Source organism: Acanthochromis polyacanthus, chromosome 14, assembly GCF_021347895.1.
Source record: "Acanthochromis polyacanthus isolate Apoly-LR-REF ecotype Palm Island chromosome 14, KAUST_Apoly_ChrSc, whole genome shotgun sequence".
Taxonomy (NCBI): Eukaryota; Metazoa; Chordata; class Actinopteri; family Pomacentridae; genus Acanthochromis; species Acanthochromis polyacanthus.
In genome coordinates, this window is record NC_067126.1 from 27379034 (window position 1) to 27400216 (window position 21183).

At 39.8% G+C, this 21183-nt stretch overlaps 1 protein-coding gene across 2 annotated transcripts; it reads left to right on the forward strand.

Annotated features, from left to right (window-relative positions):
- The first annotated feature begins 763 nt into the window (after window positions 1-763).
- slc12a8 (solute carrier family 12 member 8) lies at window positions 764-19933 on the forward strand. 2 transcript variants are annotated; one of them, XM_051959072.1, is made up of 14 exons: window positions 764-1093; window positions 2229-2357; window positions 2440-2586; window positions 4565-4756; window positions 4882-5113; window positions 12146-12259; window positions 12410-12497; window positions 12973-13060; window positions 14330-14476; window positions 17003-17663; window positions 17747-17844; window positions 17960-18077; window positions 18919-18979; window positions 19259-19933. In XM_051959072.1, the coding sequence occupies exons 2-14, from the start codon at window positions 2235-2237 to the stop codon at window positions 19425-19427; spliced, it is 2238 nt and encodes a 745-aa protein (XP_051815032.1). In that variant the 5' UTR covers window positions 764-1093; window positions 2229-2234; the 3' UTR covers window positions 19428-19933. The 2 variants fall into 2 exon arrangements, with proteins under 2 accessions (XP_051815032.1, XP_051815031.1); XM_051959071.1 differs by lacking the exon at window positions 764-1093 and having other exon boundaries at window positions 2105-2357.
- The last annotated feature ends 1250 nt before the right edge of the window (window positions 19934-21183 follow it).

Sequence of the window (21183 nt, forward strand, 5' to 3'; positions counted from 1 at the left end):
TGCTCCAGAATCCAATCTTTATGCTACCTAGCAAACTGAAGCCTTTTTTTCTGATTAGCCTCACTGATCAGTGGTTTTCTTAGAGCTAAACAGCTGTTTGGTCCCAATCCTTTGAGTTCCCTTAGCATTGTGTGTGTGGCAATGCTCTTAATTTCACTATTAAACATATGTCAGTTCTATTGTTGATGTCCTACGATCATCTAAGAGTTTGTTCCAACTACATTTCTTCCTCAAAGATAATCATTCACCAGTATCCTTCAGGTTTTAATAATGTGTTTGACGGTTAACCTGATTTTAGCAGTTTTAGAAATCTCCTTAGTTGTTTTCTTTGCTTGATGCAGGCCAATAATTTGACCCTTCTGAGATAGATTAACATCCTTTCTACAACCACAGGATATGTCTTCCAACATGGTTGTTTAAGAAACGCACCAGCTAGGGTTACATAAATTGTTGCAGCTGAAACATATTCATCACTGCAGTAATTATCCATGGAAGGCTCTTACCTATTTGCTTAGTTAAATCCAGGTGGTGACCTTTTTTTCTTTTTTGGACAAGCAGTGTATAAAATAAGAACAAAATAACCATTTTTTCATGTTATGATGGGTCAAAATGTAAGCTGTGAGAAGATCTACAAAGTCTTACAATCCTTCCTCAATTTAATGCCTATTAATATATATTTTTACAACTTCTTATATATGATATATATGCTTACAATGATATTTTAGATGAGATCATTAAGACAGATCAAATGTAGGTCTGTTCTCATGGTCCAAAACCTCCAGATGGCGTGAAATCCAAACGTGCTTTTAGAAAGCATTCCCACAAATACAAAGATAAGGGTTGCAGGTACGTGCAATTTCACTTCTAATCATTAGTCAACTTACCGATAGCAGGGCTTGCCAAAACCAACACATGATCCTTGTGCAAATCTTGCAACACACCCTGGAAAGGTGACAACACACCGACTTACCTGGTGGCTGCTGACGTTTTCACAAAACACGTTGTCAAAACACCGGCTGAATTCATCAGGAGGAATGATGAACCTATTTATTTTATTTATTTAGCAGCACGGAATGATACAAGACTGTTTAAGGTAAGGTTTAGGTAGCTTAAAGTTTGACTGCGAAAGCTGCTTGAATGCAACAAGCCAAACTCTGTTCAAAAATTTGTTAATTTAAGCGCACTCGCAAGGATGAATACAGCTCGACAGGGAAGATTTGTTTGGATACATACGAAAACTTTTATGTTTCCTTTGTCAAAAATGTTACTTTAAGTGACGGAAACTCGTTGTTTTAAGAGTAAAGTAACTGAAAGAATGTCCTGGAGCGCAGGCTACTTTAGCTAGGACGCCTAAAATTGATACTTTTATTAATTAGGTTTGGCTTAGACGGTGTCTGCACGAATCTGTAGAAGTTGTCAGCAAATATTTAGCTAAATTGTCTGTTTTTAGCTTAACTTATGGTTAAACCGTGACGCTAATAACGCCGTATTGTTTTATTTACATGGTATTGGTGTCATGTACAGTTCACACCCTGCTGTATCCGGGTGTCTTCATGCTCCATCTGCTGCACCAGGACCAACACTTTTAACTCTAGTGTTGTCCTGCAGGTCAAATTGACCCGTTTTAAGGTTTGAAAATATGGGAATATATATATATATATATATATATATATATATATATTCACAGTGAAACTTCTGATGTCTACATTTTCAAAATTTTTGGGAAATTTTTGAACATTTTTTGGTGAAAAAAGAAATGCTAAAAAAAAGTTTAGCTGGATTTTGATTGTTTTTTTGTGAATTTTCTTAAAAAATAGAAGTTTTAGTGATTATATATGTAATCACTTTAGATATATTTAGGATTTTTGTGGAAGATTTTTACAATTTTTTGTTGACAATATTTACAAGAATTTTCTTGCCAAATTTGGGGGATTTTTTTGAAAATAAAACTTTCAAGGGAAACTTTTAAGGAATTATTTTTTTATAAATTATTTTCTTCCCAAAAGTTTTGCAAATTGTCTGAAATCTTGGGAATTTTGTGTGTGTGTGTGTGTGTGTGTGTGTGGGGGGGGGGGGGGATTTGTTTTAGACAAGGAAACAATATTTTTTGGTGCCAGTAAATGAGGACAACAGGCGGGTTAAGTCACTTTAACTCCTTCCGTGGTCATTTATTAACGAAGGCAAAACATTTTTTTCTTCATGCTGTGGTTTTATATTCATCGCATCAGATTGCAATGGAAAATCTGCCCATCAGTTGGACGGTGCACAGCTGTGAGCAGGAGGGAGATGGAGCAGAGCTGCTGAAGGAGGAAGACACCAACACACATGTCCATGATCTGTTCCATGAAGACGCACAGGTGAAAGGTTCACTGCATTTAAAAGTTGTAGAAGCATGTGATGTGATTCAAATCTGAAAAATAAGGTGTCTTTTGTGTTCAGGGCTTTCAAGAGTCCGGTCAGCCATGGTGGAGGATCAAACTGTTCGTGTGGGAGCCGGTGCTCTTTGGCACCTGGGATGGAGTCTTCACCACCTGCATGATCAACATCTTTGGCGTGGTTCTGTTCCTGCGTACCGGCTACCTGGTGGTTAGTAAACACTGAGTGTTTTTGTATGTATGACTAATTACACAGTCCTGTGAGAGACACTGTAACCTCTCATCCTTGTTTGCATTAGAGAGAGACAGACACTAACGATATAATGAAATTAAAATACAGTATTAAAACTGGAAAGATCCGAGTTAAACTCAATGAAAATGATACATGACAAAAAAACAACATTGCGCTTTCTACTGGTTACTTTTTCCTGATTTGAACTTGAGCACGGTCACTCAAAAAGTGTCAAAAACACTAAATATCAGTAGTTTATAAACAATTTTCTAAGCATGAGTCAATTTAAGATTAAGGATTCAAGAACTTTATTGTTGTACATACAGCAGAAACACAGTTATTGCCCTGAGTAATGAAATTCTTCTTTTACAAGTTCTTTTCACGCAACAAAGTAATATGAACTAAAATAGAATAAAAATAGTTTAAAAAAAAGAAATAAATTCCTTGTGCAGATGTTAGCATCTTGTGCATTACTGTCATATGTGAACAGATGTTGATATGTGCAAAACATAGCTATTTATAGAGCTTGCAGGTGAGTCAGTGATTTAGTAGCCCAATGGCCTGTGGATAGAAACTGTTTTTTAGTCTGGTGGTCCTTGCTTTCACACTTATGTAGCATCTCTTTGTGACCTGGGTGATATAAATCTCATGTAGTGACGGGAATGCTGCTTCACAGGTGAAGTTGTGCTGTAAATGACACGCTGGAGAGCCTTCCTATCTTTACTGCTGCAGTTCCCATACCATACTGTGATGGAAGTGGTCAGGACTGTGCATCTAGAGAAGTTGCTGAGGAATTTGGGGGAGAATCCAAATTTCCTCATGTTCTTTTCATTTCAATACCACAGCTCTCCAGATGCCCCCGGTGTGTTGTTCTACTTAATACACCAAATTGTACATTCAAGCACACCTGAAAAGACCAAAAATACAACTTTTCCACTCAGTGCAATCATGTTTTTACTCCTGACCATCAAACACTTGGTTACATAACTTTCTGCCAGTGTGTTACCCATCCTCTCAACACCACAACAGACCACATCACTGCAGTGCAGACGGTGCAGCAGAAACTTGATTGTCGACATTGCGATGAAAGTAGTGTAGCAGTGTTGGAAGAAGTATTCAGATCTTTTACTAAGGTACCAGGACCAATAGAGCAATGTAAAGTGAAATGTAGGTGATTATAAATAGGCAGTAATGGCTGAATGTATTTGAAGAATGAAAGTCAAAAGTGCTGGTGTGCTCCTTCTTACTGATATATCCTCAGATTATTAATACAAAAGCATCAGTGTGTCTGCAGCATGTTGTGGTTGTAGGGGCTAAGGATGGAGCTGCTTTAAATTACTTTACACACAGTTTTATATACAGGGACTCCTGATAAATCTCAGGGGTTATGAGATGATAAATAGGAGAGGAGCAGAAATCTTTGTTCTGATCTTCTGGTGAGATATTTGGTCCTTTGTACATTTATTGAAGTGAAACTATGTTATGCCACTGCAGTGTTCTGTATGTTTTCACTTTTATGCCTTCTAACATCCAGCTTCAAACATGGTAATAGTGTGTTGTTGTTGTCATTCTTTACAGTTTTGTTCCGCTCTATGGAGGCTTTTTTATTTTTAGCTGCAACCATAATTAAATGTGTCACTCAGTTGATCCTAAACACTACAATGGACTTGCGTTATCACAGGACACAGCTGCAAAGAGCCAAGGACTGCAATTGCTGCATCTGTTTGGGCTTAGCTTGGTGGCTAGAATATGGCATAGTTTGCAATGCGGGAGACAAGACACAAGTTTCTGTCTCTGTTAGAAAGATATGAAGCTATAAAGCGTTTAGCAGATACACTGTATAAAGTCAGGACATGCAGATATGTATAGGAGAAGCTGTACATCTATCATATATTTGGTTTACAGCTGCAGATATGTATAGTAATGTCTCAGTATTTTGTGTCCTGACATCCTGCAGGGGAACACGGGAGTGCTGCTCGGGATGTTCCTCGTCTCCATGGTTGTGTTGGTAGCTCTGGTGACGGTGATGTCGGGGATCGGAGTGTGTGAGCACTGTGGTGCCGGCAGCGGAGGAATCTACTCCATGATCTCCACTGTCCTGGGGAGCCGGGTGGGGGGCACCGTAGGCCTCCTCTATGTGTTTGGACAGGTGAGTAGCAGATACAAGTTGTTGTTTTTTTGTAGGCTGATTCATTGTTTGTAATGTGACAAGAAGATTTGATTAAAATACATACGTTTAATTTCCATCCTTCCTCTATGTTGTGTATCCCGCAGTGTGTTGCTGGAGCCATGTACATCACAGGCTTCTCTGAGTCGGTGGCAGAGCTGCTGGCTTTACAAAGCCAGTGGGCAGTGCGCGGCATGTCGGCAGCAGTGCTGTTAGCCCTGCTTGGAATCAACCTGGCTGGTGTCAAGTGGATTGTCCGACTCCAGCTGCTGCTGCTGGCTGTGCTGGCTGTCTCCACACTGGACTTTGTAATTGGCACCTTCACGCACCTCGATCCAGGTAAGGGATGCATATACAAAGGTGTGCAAGGATTGTGGGAAGAATTTAATCCTTAGAGGAGTTTTTGTGTTTTCTCATTCTAATGCTCTACTGCATGTTAAACCAAACATAATTCTCATTTAATCCTTGTGTCGTCCTGCGGGTCAAAATTGACCCGTTTTAAAGTTTGAAAATGTGGGGAAAAAATACATTTTTACAGGGAAACTTCTGATGTCCACATTTTCAACATTTTTGGGAAATCTTTGAACATTTTTTAGTGGGGAAAAAAGAAATGTTAAATGTTTCTTTAAGAACATTCACAAAAAATCCGCCAAAATCCAGCGAATTTTGCTGGATTTTGGCGGATTTTTTTGTAAATGTTCTTAAAGAAAATATTAGAAGTTTTACTGATGTATATATGAAATCGCTTTAAATATTTTTAGGATTTTTGGAAGATTTTTACTCATTTTTTGAAAATATTTACAAGAATTTTCTTGCCAAATTTCAGGGATTTTTTTTTGAAAATAAAGCTTTTAAGGAATTATTGGAATTCTCTTCCTGAAGGCTTTGCAAATGTTCAGAAATTTGGGGATTTTTTTTTTTTTTTTTTGCTGAATTTTGGATTTTTTATTAGACAAGGAAACAAAATATTTTGCTGCCTGTAAATCAGGACAAGAGGAGGTTTAAGTCAGTGTGTGCCCCAGAATTATATGAATGGCAAAAATTGTGAAGCAGCATTTCTACAAATTACAAATATTTATATATTGGACATACATTTCCAGGAAATTTCAGCAGAACAGCCAAAATATTGAGAATACCATGCACCATCTGAAACGGTGATAAACGGGGCTAAAAAATGAAAGAACTGGCATTGCATAATTTCAGTAAGAATGCCGCCTCAATATGTAATTAGTAAGGGTCAAAGCATGAGCTGTTTAAATCATCAACAGCTAAGATTAATAGTATGTGTTTTAAAAACCGTTTAGTGATGCTGATGTTTTGTGTGTCTGCCTCTGTCATGAATTATTCAGTGAGTATGGAGCAGCATTTAGTATCAGTATTTACTTCAGGAACCAGCAGCTGAAGCCAAACAGTGGAACAAGTTGGATAAGTATCAGATCGTAAAATGAGGATATTTAAGTCGGTAATCTTTTTAAATGGCACTAATACGTAACCATAGATGGAAACAAAAGATTGGCAGCCCACACTGTCTTCTCGTATCTCGGTTCGTAGGTCCTTGACTCCTCTCCTCACATCTTAGTCCCACCTGAGATGTGAGTGGAGGAGACAAGAGAAGAGAGAAGTGGAGACCAGACATTTAACAAATCAGACATTCTTGCCTCGGAGCTGCTGTTTGAAAGCAACGTGAATGAAATCTGATGTGTAGTACATTTGCATCATCTGTCCCGTGTTTTGTTAGACCCTACCACTGTATTTTGCGATTTGGGTCCGTGTGTAAAGGCTCTTCAAGTCTACAAAGCTCCTTAAAATGCAGTTTAGGAATTTAGGCATCTTTCAGGATAGCACTCTAGGATTGATTTCAATGTCACAGGCAGCAGGACAGAAAAAAAGAAGTGGCACTACATGGAGAAATGAGATGAGCATTTGTCACTGCAGACAGTTGACTTGCCAAACAGAGATGTAAGTAATATGTTAACTGCTGTGTTGTCTTACAGTAACTTAATACTTTTGTTCTAGCTGTAGTTTTCCTGCTGTAGAGAAGTCTGTGGATCTGCCACTGTTGTTCAGGGAACAGTTCAGGAGTGATGCTGGCAAGACTTGGAGGTTTGCATGTTTTATTTACAAAGTTTAATGAGATGATAGTACAAGATGAACAGAGGGAGACAGAAAAACAGCAAACACACAAGTGGAAATTAAAACAAGTTAATCTTGCTTTAAAGTCCTTAGTTAATGTTGTATAGGTAGAGTTACATCTTCACTTTTTTCTCATCAATAACTAATTAGAAATGTGTGAAAAGAAACATGTGATTCATGTTCAGTTCAAGTTGGCTCCATTTGTAGTAAGTTTTTACCAGCAGGTAAAACTGCAAAAAATATTGTCCACCTTCCAAAGAGGCAGTATAACAGAAAAAAGTTTGATAACCTGCTCATGCCAGTAGGTGTCGCTGTGGTATAATTTATTTTATCACTCGGTCATCTACTGACTGTCAACCTGCTTTTCTTCACCAATACACTCCTTTCTCATTTGACTGTTTGGCTTTGGTGCTGATGTCCTGTTGTTGTATTTTAAGCTAAGTTTTAAACTGCTATTGTGTTTGTTGAGATTTTTGTTTTTTTATGGGGAGGAAATTCTGTTTTGTTTTGTTTTTTGAGGAGATTATATTCTTTTGTTGGCCTTCAGGAAGTCCTTCCCACATTTCCTGTTCTCAGTGATTATCAGCGTCCTGTCCTGTGAAAAGAGAAAAGTAGTCCAGATTTCAAGCTAGTCTGTCAACGACACATTTTAACCACAAAAATGCTTATTTTATTAAGCATATAACCAAGCTCACACGATAAATCATGCATATACATACATACATACATACAGCACTGCATTTCTCCGGACTCCAAAGAAATCTGGCTACATGCCCAGTGTTAGGTAGGGGTTAGTTTTTACAAGAATCCACTTTACTACTTCAGGTAGCCCTGTCTGAGCCACTGAAACCAGACTAAACCCCTCCCAGTTCCTTGTCTGCTTTACAGCACAGTAAGTGGAGGCCGGTTTGCCGTCCCCAGAAACAGCGGGAGAACCAGCCATAATGGGTACTCCAGGTTTTTCCAATTAAGAGCTGCTGTGTGTGTTTTGGTGACCTCATGGTTGGCAGAGCACCAACAGGTCCCCAAGCTGGCTGAAACAGCCCAGATTAGACTGAACTCGCTGAACACTGAGGCACATCCTGAAGGAAAAGGAGCCACCGCCAAAATCATTTGGTCATAGCTTGATAACATGGCCCCTGTGTAAACTTTGCAACACTATCAGTGTGGTTGGTTTCACACGCAATTGTACTTCACTACCACAGCTAAGACATGCCTCATCGTTCAAGTAATGTCTATTAGAGCTTTAATTATGCAGTTTAAGTTATACAGCTTTTCAGTATGCTTGGCAAATATAGGCATTTTAACGTTTAACGACATCATCTTGTCAATACTCTTATGATCAGGAGTCAAACTTAGAGTTGAAATATTAATCAATCAACCAGCAGAAAATTGTTGTTCTTGGTGTCGATGATTGCATTCTGCCTATAAGCAGGTTTAGTGGCTTACACCTCCAAGAACAACAAAAATAGGGGAATGACTAAATGGTGTTGGCTTTTACTGCCTCTTGTTAACTATTTCAGTTCTGCAATATTGGCAGTCACCCACTTTATTCGCTACATTCTAGGCCAGACGTGTGCTGCTATTCATTTAAATCAAGACCAGTTTATGGCTCTTTAGTAATATGAGAAGATGAATTTTGGGGCTTTATTATGTACGTATTTGAACTCTGACTTGGACCAACAAGGGCCAGTTCAGCGAGTGAACTGTGACGAATCCTTGCTGCAGCAGCATGACAGGTGGGGTTAGAGCTGAAGAACTGCACGGTTACAACATGTAAGACAGCTCAAAATAGTGCTTTACCATGTCTGATGGGAGGAGAATGCATTTCCCATTGTGCTCTTCCAGAGTTGTAAATTATTTCGTTTGGTCAGTAACACTGCCAGCGTATTGTCTCTCCAACCAAACAGTTTCACCACAAACCCTTGTGACTGTGGCGCACAGATGAATTACAATCTGACACGCCCAGCCCTGTCCTTGTAGTTGAAGTCGATTCTCCACACAACAGGAAGCCATAATGTGCTCCTTGGGTCTGGGGTTTTAGGGTGTTAACCAGACTCACCCACATTTTTGGAAAATGACAAAGGGAGACGGCCGGAACAGAGATCTGAAGCCCGCTGCGACTCCAGAGACCGCCACATCATCTCTCCCTGTGATCCGAACTCTAATGTATAATTCTCGATCATTCCAGTGGGACCTGCCCCACCTCTGTAAAATCCCAGCGTGCCCTGTTGTCCATGCACTGCAGTGATTGGTGTGGGAGAGTGAGAGGTCAGTTAGACAGAGGGAGAAGCCTCAGATGCTCATGTAATCCGACTACACATTCCAGTGTGTATCAGAGGAATGCTGAGCTCAGAAAGGAGCCCCACTCCACCTTTACACTTGCTTTTCAAAGAATAAGAGAACTAAATGAGGACACTCTCGCCACAGCTTTGTCCAAAAACATGGCGGGTCTGTAGGCTTATAAAGCAAAGTCACGGTCATAAAACCTCATCCTCTGGAAATGATAGATATCTGCACCAAATTTAATGGCAATCCATCCAGTAGTTTATGAAACCAGCAGGAGGTGTGAGGAAAATCTAGGAGGATCACCAGCTAAGTCAGCTGGAATTATCTTCTTACTCTGTATTATATAGAAGGTTTTGAGATGAGGTTCACAACTTCTATGTCACACATACAATTTTACAACAATCCTCTTTCAGTCTGCACCAAAATGGAGCCACACTGCTGTCACTGGTTAAACTCAATATCAGCCCTATGTCAACACTGGATTACCAACCAGGGGGCCTGATTCACTAAAGCAGCAACAAGCACCACATACACACAAATCACAAATAGCACGAGCATCCTCTTTACCAAATGAGCACAGTTGCAAATAAGTTTAGGTTTTGTGGTTTGCTCCCAAGCTGATGTGTAATTTATGAGCATAGTTGTTCTTTTGAAGGGTTAAAAGTGCCAAAATGGACATTAGAGATAATGATCTGCATGTTGAAAACTTAATTAATAGTCCGTATAAAAAGCAAGCAATTGTGTATGTTATGATTTGTTTGCTTTCATGTTTGACTGGGAATTTGGAATGAACCAAAAAGATGCTATAACAACTGACATTATTATAGGTAAATATGTCAGAATTTAGTTTTTTCTCTGTTATTTTTCTTATTGGGCTCACATGGTAGCATTCCTAAATAAACTATCTTTTCCTCAAAGTACCACACACTGACTGATATCAAGAAATGATTTGTGGAAGTAGTGAGAAATATTTTGAAGCTGCCACCGACAGTGTAGCATGCTGAGTGCACTGCAGGCAACCAGGGCCCAACAACAAATCATAACCCCCAAATACATTTGATCTGGTTGTTCTCTTACAGTACAGTTGTATGTATGTGAGGATTAATCCTGTGGAACCCAAGGGAACATTTTGTCCTGACGCATGGTAAATGTTAGCATTTTATCCACGTCCATAGGAAAAGTGTCAGGAACATGTGAACGCCCTCGGCTGAATTCTCTGAGAGCTCAGTTGTGAGAGCTGGCAGAGCTGGATGTTGGAGTATGATGTTGTAATATGGGTGGGGAGCTCATGGTGCACACTGCCCTGGATTTGTTAGATCCTGGTTGTTGGACAGAGGGCAGAGTTAACAGGAGTTTCAGCTAGACCCAATTCATGTCAGTTTTTATTCCTCATATCCTGGAGATTATGCGAACTTGGAACCAAAAGTATATGCAGCACTTGTGGTTGTCACCATTTGTCTATAACAAAAGGGGAAAAAAATGAGCATGCACACTCTCACTCTCTGTCTCCCTCTCTCGCTCACTTTGATTCTTTCTCTCAAACTTGGAAGCTGCTGAGCTTCTGAAAAGGGTGGTGACTTCCTTTTGGATAAACATGTCATTAATCTGAGAGAACACATTCTTTCCCATCACAAGATAACCAAGGGGGAAATGTCCGGTGTTGTAACATAGGCGGGTCCTTCAGACTGTGTGGTTTAAATGGCCCCCACATATGGAGAACAATCTCCACTCACTCATTCTACAAAGTGACCTAAACTGAACTGATCTGTGCTGCATTCAGACTGTGTACCTCTACAGGCTATCATTACCTGTTGTTGCCTTTTATTTTGACTGAAATGCATGCTGCAACCTCAGATTAGGTTCTTTTTCTGTTATGTTTCTGGCCATGATAGAGGCAAAGTGGATCTTTTTGTTTGAACTTGGGGGCCTATAATAACTATTCATATGAAATGCCATATTTTCAAAACCTATGGCATCTTGTATAAGGATTAGGTGTCTGTTGCAGTAGATCTTTGCTAATGTGTGATGTGTTTTCTATTCTAATTGATCTTCCCTTGAACTGCTGTGTAAAAAGCTAATAAAAGTTAGGGCAAATGTGGTGGCTAAATGCTAAAACAAAGCAAAAACAAGCAAATAAAAACACCACAGGAATGATTGTGTGACATTACTGATGCTGATAGTTAATTCATGAGTGTCTGCACCAAAATTCCTACTGTGTGTGGGGCAAAACAACAGCTGCCAGACTGGAATCTTACACTACAGTTTCACTTTCCCCCCCTTATTTAGTGTTAGAAAGTCAACTTAAAACTTCCACGTGTGTCATTGTGATGGACATTGAACAATTCTGAAAAATGAGGTCATTTATTTACTTTGGATTGAGGAAATAAATCTGCTTTTGATTACCCTAAAAGGTGATCAGTCATATTTCCCATAAGTTCTTTCATGAACTGATTTCACAGAGGTCACATGAATATTAGAAGAGCAATTTAGGAAAACACTTATATTGTCATTTGCAGTTAGATGTTGTGTAGTGAATTGCTTGTTCTGGTCTAAAGAGTGTATAGAAGTTCTGGTGAAAATGTAGCAAAGTGTAGAGCTGAAATAAATTGTTGTGTCTTTAACAGAAGGAGTTTGCATACGTGTCATGAAATTACAGATAATAATCATGGGAACTGCACCACTCCATCTCCACATGTAGATCAGAACTAGATTAGACCTTGTGGTGACAGTGTCTTTTCAAATACTGAGAGTTGTTTCGAAACAGCAGCAGCAGAGGTGTCGGTACTGTAGTTTGTCATTCAAGGTAGTCAACGTGGCATGATGCAGAACAGACAGACGTGAGAATAATCGGTGCTGGCAGTGGATAGCTTGATGCTTCTGACTCTGTGAAAAAATGCTGCTGAAGCTCTTGTCCTGATATGCTTTTCCTCTTGTTGCCTCCTCTTGCAGAGCATGGTTTCATTGGTTACTCACCCGAGCTGCTCAGCAGTAACACAAAACCAGATTATAGCACCGGAGAAAACTTCTTCACAGTATTTGGGGTTTTCTTCCCAGCTGCTACAGGTGAGTAGACCCCCACCGTCTCCTTTTTGATTCCATCGTCCCTTGCATGAAGACGCCCAGCTTTCCATTCTTGCAGCTGTACATGCAGTGTAAAAATACATTTTGTATTGTACAGCATGTTGTGTACATTTTTGTGGTTTGTGTGTGTAGGGGTCATGGCAGGCTTCAACATGAGCTCAGACCTTCAGCGGCCCGAACACAACATCCCTGTGGGAACACTCGCAGCTGTCTTCACCTCGTATGACGCCACACCAAACCCACCACTAGCACACTCATGATAATATAGTTTAATGGAAAAACAACAGTAAAAGACGACACAATGCAGTATGCAGGACTGTAACCACAGTACAGGTGCAAAGACCCCACTTTAGTGATTATACAGAAAGAAATTAAGATTTTAAAGGAAGGATTATGTGATGGCAAATATCTGTGTAATTACACTTTAATGTGAATTCCTCGTGGTTTGATCCATCCAAAATAGGGATTTCCAGATGCTTTGATTTTACTTTTGAGGTTGTCTCATAGCAGTGACTAGTGTCTTTTCGAAAGGGCAAGCATTTCCACTTTCACTGCAGAGACCAAACAAACAACATTCCTACTGCCACCATATCAGTCATTCCTCAGTGAAGTTTTCATGACTCAATTCTACTATTAATAGTGAGAAAGGAGCAGTTGTTAACAATCCAGTGTGGTGTACTGTTGGTGACCCACAGGTGGTTCCTGTATCTGGTCTTTGTCTTCCTCCTGGGGGCCATCTGCACCAGAGAAGCTCTGCGCTATGACTTCTTGATAGCAGAAAAGGTAAACTCCACCGCATTTCCATCCTTGCCTGTGAGAAAAGGTTTCCAACAGAAGGGTTGAGGTGAGGGGATTCCCCACCGTGGCTCACTTTGTTGGTGTGTGGTGGTTGCTTCAGGTTCTCACTGTACACAAACCAAACATTCACTTTCCTATGTTGCTAATGTGGAAATGATCATGATTTGCAGGTTTTTTTTTTGGGGGGGTGGGGGGGTGGGGGGCGTGGGTTCAAGCAGCCTCCTTCACCAGGTGTATAGCGTTGTTCCTTTTATTTAGATGGGGGAGCAGTCACCCACTTTTACACTCTTTTTGACTCATTTTTCTCTGGCTAGATTATAGAGCAATCAAGTTTATTTATTTAGCACCTTATCACACTAACACACCAACTATTTTATTTAAATTGAAAATTTAATAGGTAAAATACAAACAAAATACAGCACTTTTTTCAATTAATAAATCTAAATCAGGACAGACAAGTTGAATAATGTGCACACATTTCATAGAGTGATTAAAACTGTAAACAGCTTTCTGAGAGAGAGAGACTTAAAAAAAAGCACACAAATCACAACAATTAAGCCCCAGTATTTCACTGTATTTTATTTATAATATAACATTAATGCTGTGTGTTCTAATACCTGAGTCACCACGTCCAAAAGGTAAAACAAAAGTAGGGATAGAAGAATAAGAATCAACTTATTTGTTTCAAAGTGTGCTGCAGTTTTACTTACAACGCATATAAAGTTTTGTCTTTTGTGTGGATGTTTGGTCTTTGTATAATGAATTCCCAGCAACAGACCATTTGTTTGGCTGTGTTTGGAAAACTGGGCATGACATGTTCATTTTATGTAGCCAGAGTTACACATATTAAATAACACAAAGGGATGAATCAAGGATTGTTCTTGTATGAGTTGACATAACAAACGGACCTTGATAAATGGTGCTTCTACGGACAGCAGCAAAGACTTCCAACTCCAAACTGTTGCTGGCAGGTTGTCACTTTGCTTCAGTGTACAGTCAGTGTAATATTTCTGCAAAATGGGAAAAACGATCACTAATCATTCTCAATTACCATCAAATTATTGAGAGGCAGTGTTTAACCATTAGATTTGCTTCACCCAATCACAGAAGTCCTTGACTTGTCCATCAGTGGTTAATTCTCATTGTTTTTATAAGGGGCTGGCTGCAGCGGAACTGAACTGGGTGTAGCTGTTGTGAGCTCTCAACCCCACCCCATCCTTTTTCACCCTCTGTTTGTTTTCCCTCTTCCTCCAGGTCTCCTTGGTGGGTTTCCTCTTTCTGCTGGGCCTCTACATCTCTTCTCTGGCTTCCTGCATGGGCGGCCTGTACGGAGCACCCAGGATCCTCCAGTGCATCGCCCAAGAAAGGGTCATCCCCTCTCTGGCCTTCCTGGGACGAGGGGTGGGTGGATGGATGGACGGATGGAGTCGTGAAAGGAGGAATGTCTGGACTTTAACAGCATGCTGAGAAATATGAGCTAGACTCCCCATGATGTCAAATCAGAATACGTAGTGAGGGTTTGTGCACCCGTGCAGTTAAATGAGCAATACTGACAACTAAAATAGTCACATTAACATATTTAGATGATTACCTCACTTTGAATAAGATGATCATCACAGTAATCATAACCAGGTAAAAGCACCACTGCACTATTTTGGGGCATTTTAGGTAGTGGTAAATATGTAATGCTTAGAGTAACCTGCAGTGCAACAGTCAGTTCTTATTTTCATACTTGCTCTGTGTCTGATAAGCCTATGGATGCATTTTAATGTCCCAGAGTGCCTTTTAGGTAGGACAGTAATCCAAGCATTAGCCTGAGATTAGCCTCAGCTCATGTAGAAACGGCTTCTGTCAGAAGCAGAGCTCAAAGGCCCAGTGTGAGGCTTCTCCAAAGTTTGATGGCCTGCCTTTTTTATTAAGTATTATCTTGAATGCATCAAGGTTCATCCTTGACTTTGAAAATGCACCAAGAGAGGGAGAGAGACAGACCAACATTATACACCAGATTAAAAAAAATAGAATAAAAAGGATTTCGAATAATGTAGCATAAAACTCTTACCGTGCGAATAGCACTTAAAAATAATTATAAATCTTTTTTTAAGCTCATCCAGAGTAGCACCAAACTGCAAAGTAAAGAGTTCTACCATCGTGGCATCTGAGCAAACTCCATTTACTGCGCAAAACTGTGCAATAAGATATAAAATCCTGTTTAAAGTCAGTACATGGATCCTGAGTTTGAAAAATTAATAGATTTGGTTCCCTGCTTTATATTAACAGATTACGATTTCAGACTTGTAATAAGTTCCCATTCTTTCTTTAAGCATACATGCATCATGTCTCCTTTCCCAAGATACGTAAAACCTGATTTAAACCTTCTGTTACCTAAATCTAAGTATATACACTCAGACATAAAAGGAGCATTTACAAGTCTGACTCTGTAAAATTCTCCACTAACTGAATTGCAACTTCAGACATCAGCATCTTGACTGTATTATTTGGTCGCTCAAACAGGACCCATGTGGAGTTTGGAAGAGAAATACTGCCCTGATTACCTGCAGTAATGGGCATATTGTAACCAAATAAGTGTGTCTCGTCTGGATGTATAGGGGGGTGTGGTGTTTGGACTGAGCAGAAAAAAGTTACGGGGCTGCCTAATTATAGAGTGCAGACTGCATGGAAGAGAGTGGACTGACTTCATGCAGTCAAGAGTTACGACACACTGCTGCTACTCGCACACCCGCTCAGTCACGTTGACGACCTGACCCCGTCCACCCCAGTTTTCCTCAGACTTCCCTGGGTGGCAGCAGTGTTTGACCTCTCTCAGCAGGCTGGAATGAGGCCCTAGACATCTTGGCCCAAATCAAAGCTGCAGAACAAACGCAGGAAGGGCGACGGGCAGGGCCCTGCTCCGCTGTATGCTCTGGAGGCCCGCCAGGCACACAGCAGCACTCCTTAAACTGTGTGAGAGGACCTGGGAAGTAAAAGTGCTTAATGGTCCACATGTTAAAACCATTTAAACAGCGATCAAAGGAATTTTACATAGTCTGATTCAATGCATTGATTTTTTTTTTTTTTTAATTTTGTTTGTTTTTCAGGAATCTAAAGTAGCCATTAGGCCTTGTTTGAATTGTATCCATGCATATATTGTTTAACTGTGCAGTTGAACTGATGTTCTAAATGTGATTTAAATCTGATGACAGAATATTAATGGAAAAATAGCATCAATACTTTTCTGAAAGTGGGAAAACCTTTCTCATGGGCGTCACAGCGGCTCAGTGTCAGGTTAGCCAGAAAAAGGCCGGATGAAGTCATGGGAAGATTTTTTGGAATGATTCACTTTTTGCGGCAGTATTGTGGTGAGAAAATAGTTTTAAGGTATTGTGGTTGCTATGATAATTACACAATAATCCAAATTCTACTTTAAAAGCGCTTATCGGCAACGTAAAATACCTCATTCCTGAATGGGTGATCATTCCTTTGCTATTGTTTTGTCAATCCAACTATTAAAGGGGATCTTTTTAAAACTAAAGGCACAACAAAACCTTGTTATCATTGATAGAAGTTTTATTTAACTTAAGTTCAACCTGAGGCTCATGACATTCATTTAATTTGAATAAACGATAGATGTGGCACAAGAAACATTCTTCTTTGTCTCTTCTGCATTGTGTAATTTTAAACAGTTGCACTGTCCTGTGAAACTCATTGGTTTCCAAAATGTCAGCTTTTCACAAGTCGATTAAAAACGGATCTATTTGTGTCACCAAAGTCTTCCATGAAGTAGTCAGCTTAACTGAGTAGGACTATTTACCTGAAACAAAATGGCAAACTTCAAATTTGTCCAAAAATGCAAGCTCACCGAATGTATCTACATTAGTTTTGTCGACTTCCATGTGATGTGAGATGACGGATATTTGCTCTCTCCAACAGAAAGGCCCAAACAGGACCCCAGTAGCGGCTATCTGTCTCACCAGCCTGCTGACCATGGCCTTCATCTTCATCGGCCAGGTCAATGTTCTGGCACCCATCGTCACCATTAACTTCATGCTAACGTACAGCTTCATCGACTACTCCTACTTCAGTGTGGCCATGACCTTCCAGCTGCAGACCAAAGACAAGCAAGGCGCCTTGATCCTGGCCAAAAGAAACCAGCGCAGGTCCACCAGGCAGAGCTCCAGACCACTGATCGAGGCCGCTCTCCCCAACTATGGGAGTGGAGGAGAGAGTCCGCAGAGCAAAGGCACTCTGTTGGAGTTCACCAGGGACATGGACCACATCTTTCCTCCTGTCTCTAATGTTGATTGTGGAGCTGAGAAGGCCTCGCCCACGCAAGAGCTGAGCAGCAAACCTAAGGGCAAAAAGGCTGCTGCAAAGCAGAAGCTGATGGACAGCTTTGGTTTGGACCTGAACAGCAACATGTTCTCAGAAGAGAAAGGAGAGGAGACAAATTCAGTTCCACCAGAGGAGGAAGGCGAGGGGCAGAGTGAATGCTGGAAGCTCGGAGCTGAAGAGCAGCCTCAGGTCAAGTGTCGTACTAAAATATGTCCTGTTGAGCAGGATTCAGCTGCTGAGACTCAGAATCCCAACGCAGGTAATCAGATTAATAAAAGATGAGAATGTGCACCACAGAAGTTCGTTGTTTGTAATAACCCAACACCTTCTTAAATCTTTCAGGTGCTGGAGGTAAAGCAGAACACCAGAGTATTGAAATCAAGCCCATGCACGATTCCCTTTATGCAAAGTTCTGTAACCGCTGGATTGCTCTTATCGGGGTAGATGACACACTGCATGCTATATTGTGTTTCTTTCAATTCTTGTGGCATATTTTTAGCACATTTTTGCAAAATTGAATGAATAATGTGAATATGTATGTGTCTTTCATTGTAGGCATTGAGCTCCATATTGATTATGTTTGTCATTCAGTGGATTTATGCCTTAGCCAACATATTAGTTGCTGTGCTGCTCTTCTTCTACATCGGGAAAACAAGTCCTGGACTTCCAATAGGTGACTTGCGTCCCATCATTTTCTGTTTAGAAACACTCGGTCCTGTTCACTTTAAGGATGTGTGGTCACAGCCTCCCTTTAGTTGGGAAACGTGTATCTTTTTGACTGTTTGATTTCATATGTCAAACAGATCTTTAAACTTTCAAAGTTTAGTCCAATTTTCCACTTTAGTCAGTCCACTTGAATTCAATCAAGCATAGAGTTCAGTGAAAATATTTAATGATACACTCTGTTGTTTGGTATTTAATAAGTTTTCTGAACAGATAAAGATAATCCTAACTCCTGCCACACGCCATACTTGTTACAACCGATTCCATAAACTTGTGTAACTTGAAGCTGTTTATAACTATAGTAACCTGAATCATGATTTCTATGCTTTTTTTTTTTTTAGTGTCTCAGTAGATGATTTAGATTATCCCATTATGTCCAACAAAAGCCTTCCTCATGTGCAGTTTTACACCTTAGCATTTAGATTAGGTCGCCCTGTGTTCAGTAATAATGTGACCTGCTAGCTACTCTGCTGGGACTTTCACTTACGGTCTCTTTGCCTGGCAGCCCGGCAGCTGTTGTGGCTTAGGATTGCTAGAATAGCTGGAAGGGACACCCTGCATCTGTGTGTTGAACTCACCACATTACAACGTGCCTTAGCTGCGTGACTCACGACATTTATGAGCACAAGCGCTGCAAGTGTTAAACATTTGTCCCACAGGCGAACGATGAAATCTCAGCGGAGCAACTACCCGTCTGTGCTACAAATTCACATTCTAATGACATGAAATAAGTTGAAGTTCAGCAATTTTAAATGTGTAATTATTAAAGCACCATTTCAATCTGTTTACAGGTATTGCAGCTCAGTTCAGCTTTTTCAAGTGGCTAAAATCAACACTGAATAGCATTTTCAGGTATTTTCTGTTTTTATTGTTGCAATGAAGAATGTTTAGTCAGAGTCAGTATTTAGGAATGACAGACTGATGGCTAAATACAAAAAAGCTGTTGTCTGTTAATAGGGTACGTTAGGCCTCTTTTAAGGGCAATAATCTACTTGTATTTGTATTATTAAGTCATACCATGGAAGAAATTATATGAATAAACAATGAATGTCAACGATGTAAGTTTTTCGATGGTTTCCTGCATCACACCTTCTGCTGAAATCAGTTTCTCAATATTTTCTTGTCTTTCAGGCGAAAAGGATCTCCCCAGGATGAGATCATAGTGACACCCTGTCTGTCTGGGGTTGGACTGAAAACCAAGCAACTGACAGAGGAAAACGCTGACTTTGCCTCTCGCCACCGATATCACCAGTCGTCGTTGATCAGGGCCGAGGAGATGGTGCAACCACGGTTTCCCTGACCGACTCAGAATCTGCCTCAGTTACATGTCATAGCTGACAGAATGAAACCTCATTTTCTGCCTCAAACTGTGTCTCAAGTTGTTCAATGGGCAGCATTCTGAGCACATTTTCTATTTAACAAAGACTTTCAGCGGCTCAGATCATTTTCCTGTGGCAGTTCAAGGAAACCTGAGCTTTTCTTAGAGCTGCACAAAGGCAGTGTGTTTATGTGAGAGAATGCGAAACATAGTTGGGATGTGGAGGTAGCTAGAATTTGTAAGATTATTTTGCATAATTTAAACTGAAATATAAACAGAAGTTCTTTATATTGTCTGAATATACTTTAAGACTTTCATTTTGACATGTATTACAATCTGCAAAACGCTTTCTTTCTTTCTTTTTTTGTCCTGCTGCTCCTGAGCTGTGCTCATGTGGCAGTATTATCCTGTACATGTAAAACAGCGGTTTAGTTAAAATGTCCCTATATACTCCTCTATAAATACAGTTCATTGAGAAATGACTGTTATTTTTGCATTCTTAATTGTCAGTGAAATTTCAGAAGTGTCCAAGACCTCTTAACAAACCTGCACTAAAAATAATAGAATGACAAATATATCATACATCTTTATTGCATCTGACATTCAAATATCCAAATTAAAATTGCAATGTCCTGTTAAATATATTTAATGTGTCAAACACTTAAGTTTTGTCAGAGCTTGTGAGATGTTGAAGCAACTCTTTAAGTAAAAATCACAGCCAGCAGCCAGTTATCACATAGATGAGGTTAGCTTTTATCTCAGCCCTGCAAGTGATTCAAAGAGAGTATCTGGTGTGATTTCTAATACCTGGTGAGTGTAGTTCAACATTATATTATTTGTGTGAATTATGTGCCAAAGGGTTCAAAAGAGGTAAAGCCATAGCAGCTTAACAGCAAAGCTGTGAAAACCACTTCCTCTTATCATTTTGTTGTCAGAGCAACTTGCTAGCAGGAAATGATATACCTTATTTCCTCACCACTGTTAACACAATAAGTGCTGAGAAAATTCTGAGCATCACATTATTCTGAGCTGTTGTTTCTGCATCTTCTCTTCACAACCAGTCATGTTACAGATGAAGACAAACCTCTGGATGGTTTCACTGAAGGATGCTGCAGTGCACAGTGGAATAGTTAACATGTATTTTAGTTTGGATACAATAGCTTGAAATGTGAGCAGTATTATTAAAATAACTTTGAGGACTGACACACTTTGACACACAGGATGTTTGCGCTTTATGTTGCAAAAAAAAAAAAAAAGAGCAAAACTTCTGCTGAAACTGAAAGTGTATGTTGGATCTCACAGGCAACTGGAGTCTTCAGTTTACAAAAGCTTTCAAGATTGTATTTGTGTCGCAGTAACTTAATGCACATGTTATACTCCAACCAGCCAGACCTTTAGGATTTCAACTACCTGATTTCAAATGTCCCACCATCTGCACAGACCACCACACCAAGGAGCAAAAATGTGGCCTTTGTTGTTCATCTTGCTGGTTTCTGATTGTGGCTGATCAGGCTTAGAGTTGGGTTTTCTGCACAGTTTATGCATGCCTTTTTTTTTTCAAATGGAAGATAAATACCTACCACATACTTTAAAATAAAAGAAAACAACCATGTTATAAAAATACAACAATTTTCTATAATTTAAGTAGATTCTCGACCCTAAACTTCATACTCAGAGATCATATACATTTTTTAGCTTTTAAATGTTAAATGGAAGATAATTATGTGTGGGTAACAAT

Bases quoted from the DNA above. Each gene is read 5' to 3' on its own strand.
- slc12a8 (XM_051959071.1), top strand. From the start codon at position 2,121: ATGAGGACAACAGGCGGGTTAAGTCACTTTAACTCCTTCCGTGGTCAT. The intron at 5,114-12,145 runs GTAAGGGATGCA...CTCCTCTTGCAG, and splicing joins CTTCACGCACCTCGATCCAG to AGCATGGTTTCATTGGTTAC. The intron at 12,498-12,972 runs GTATGACGCCAC...GGTGACCCACAG, and splicing joins CTCGCAGCTGTCTTCACCTC to GTGGTTCCTGTATCTGGTCT.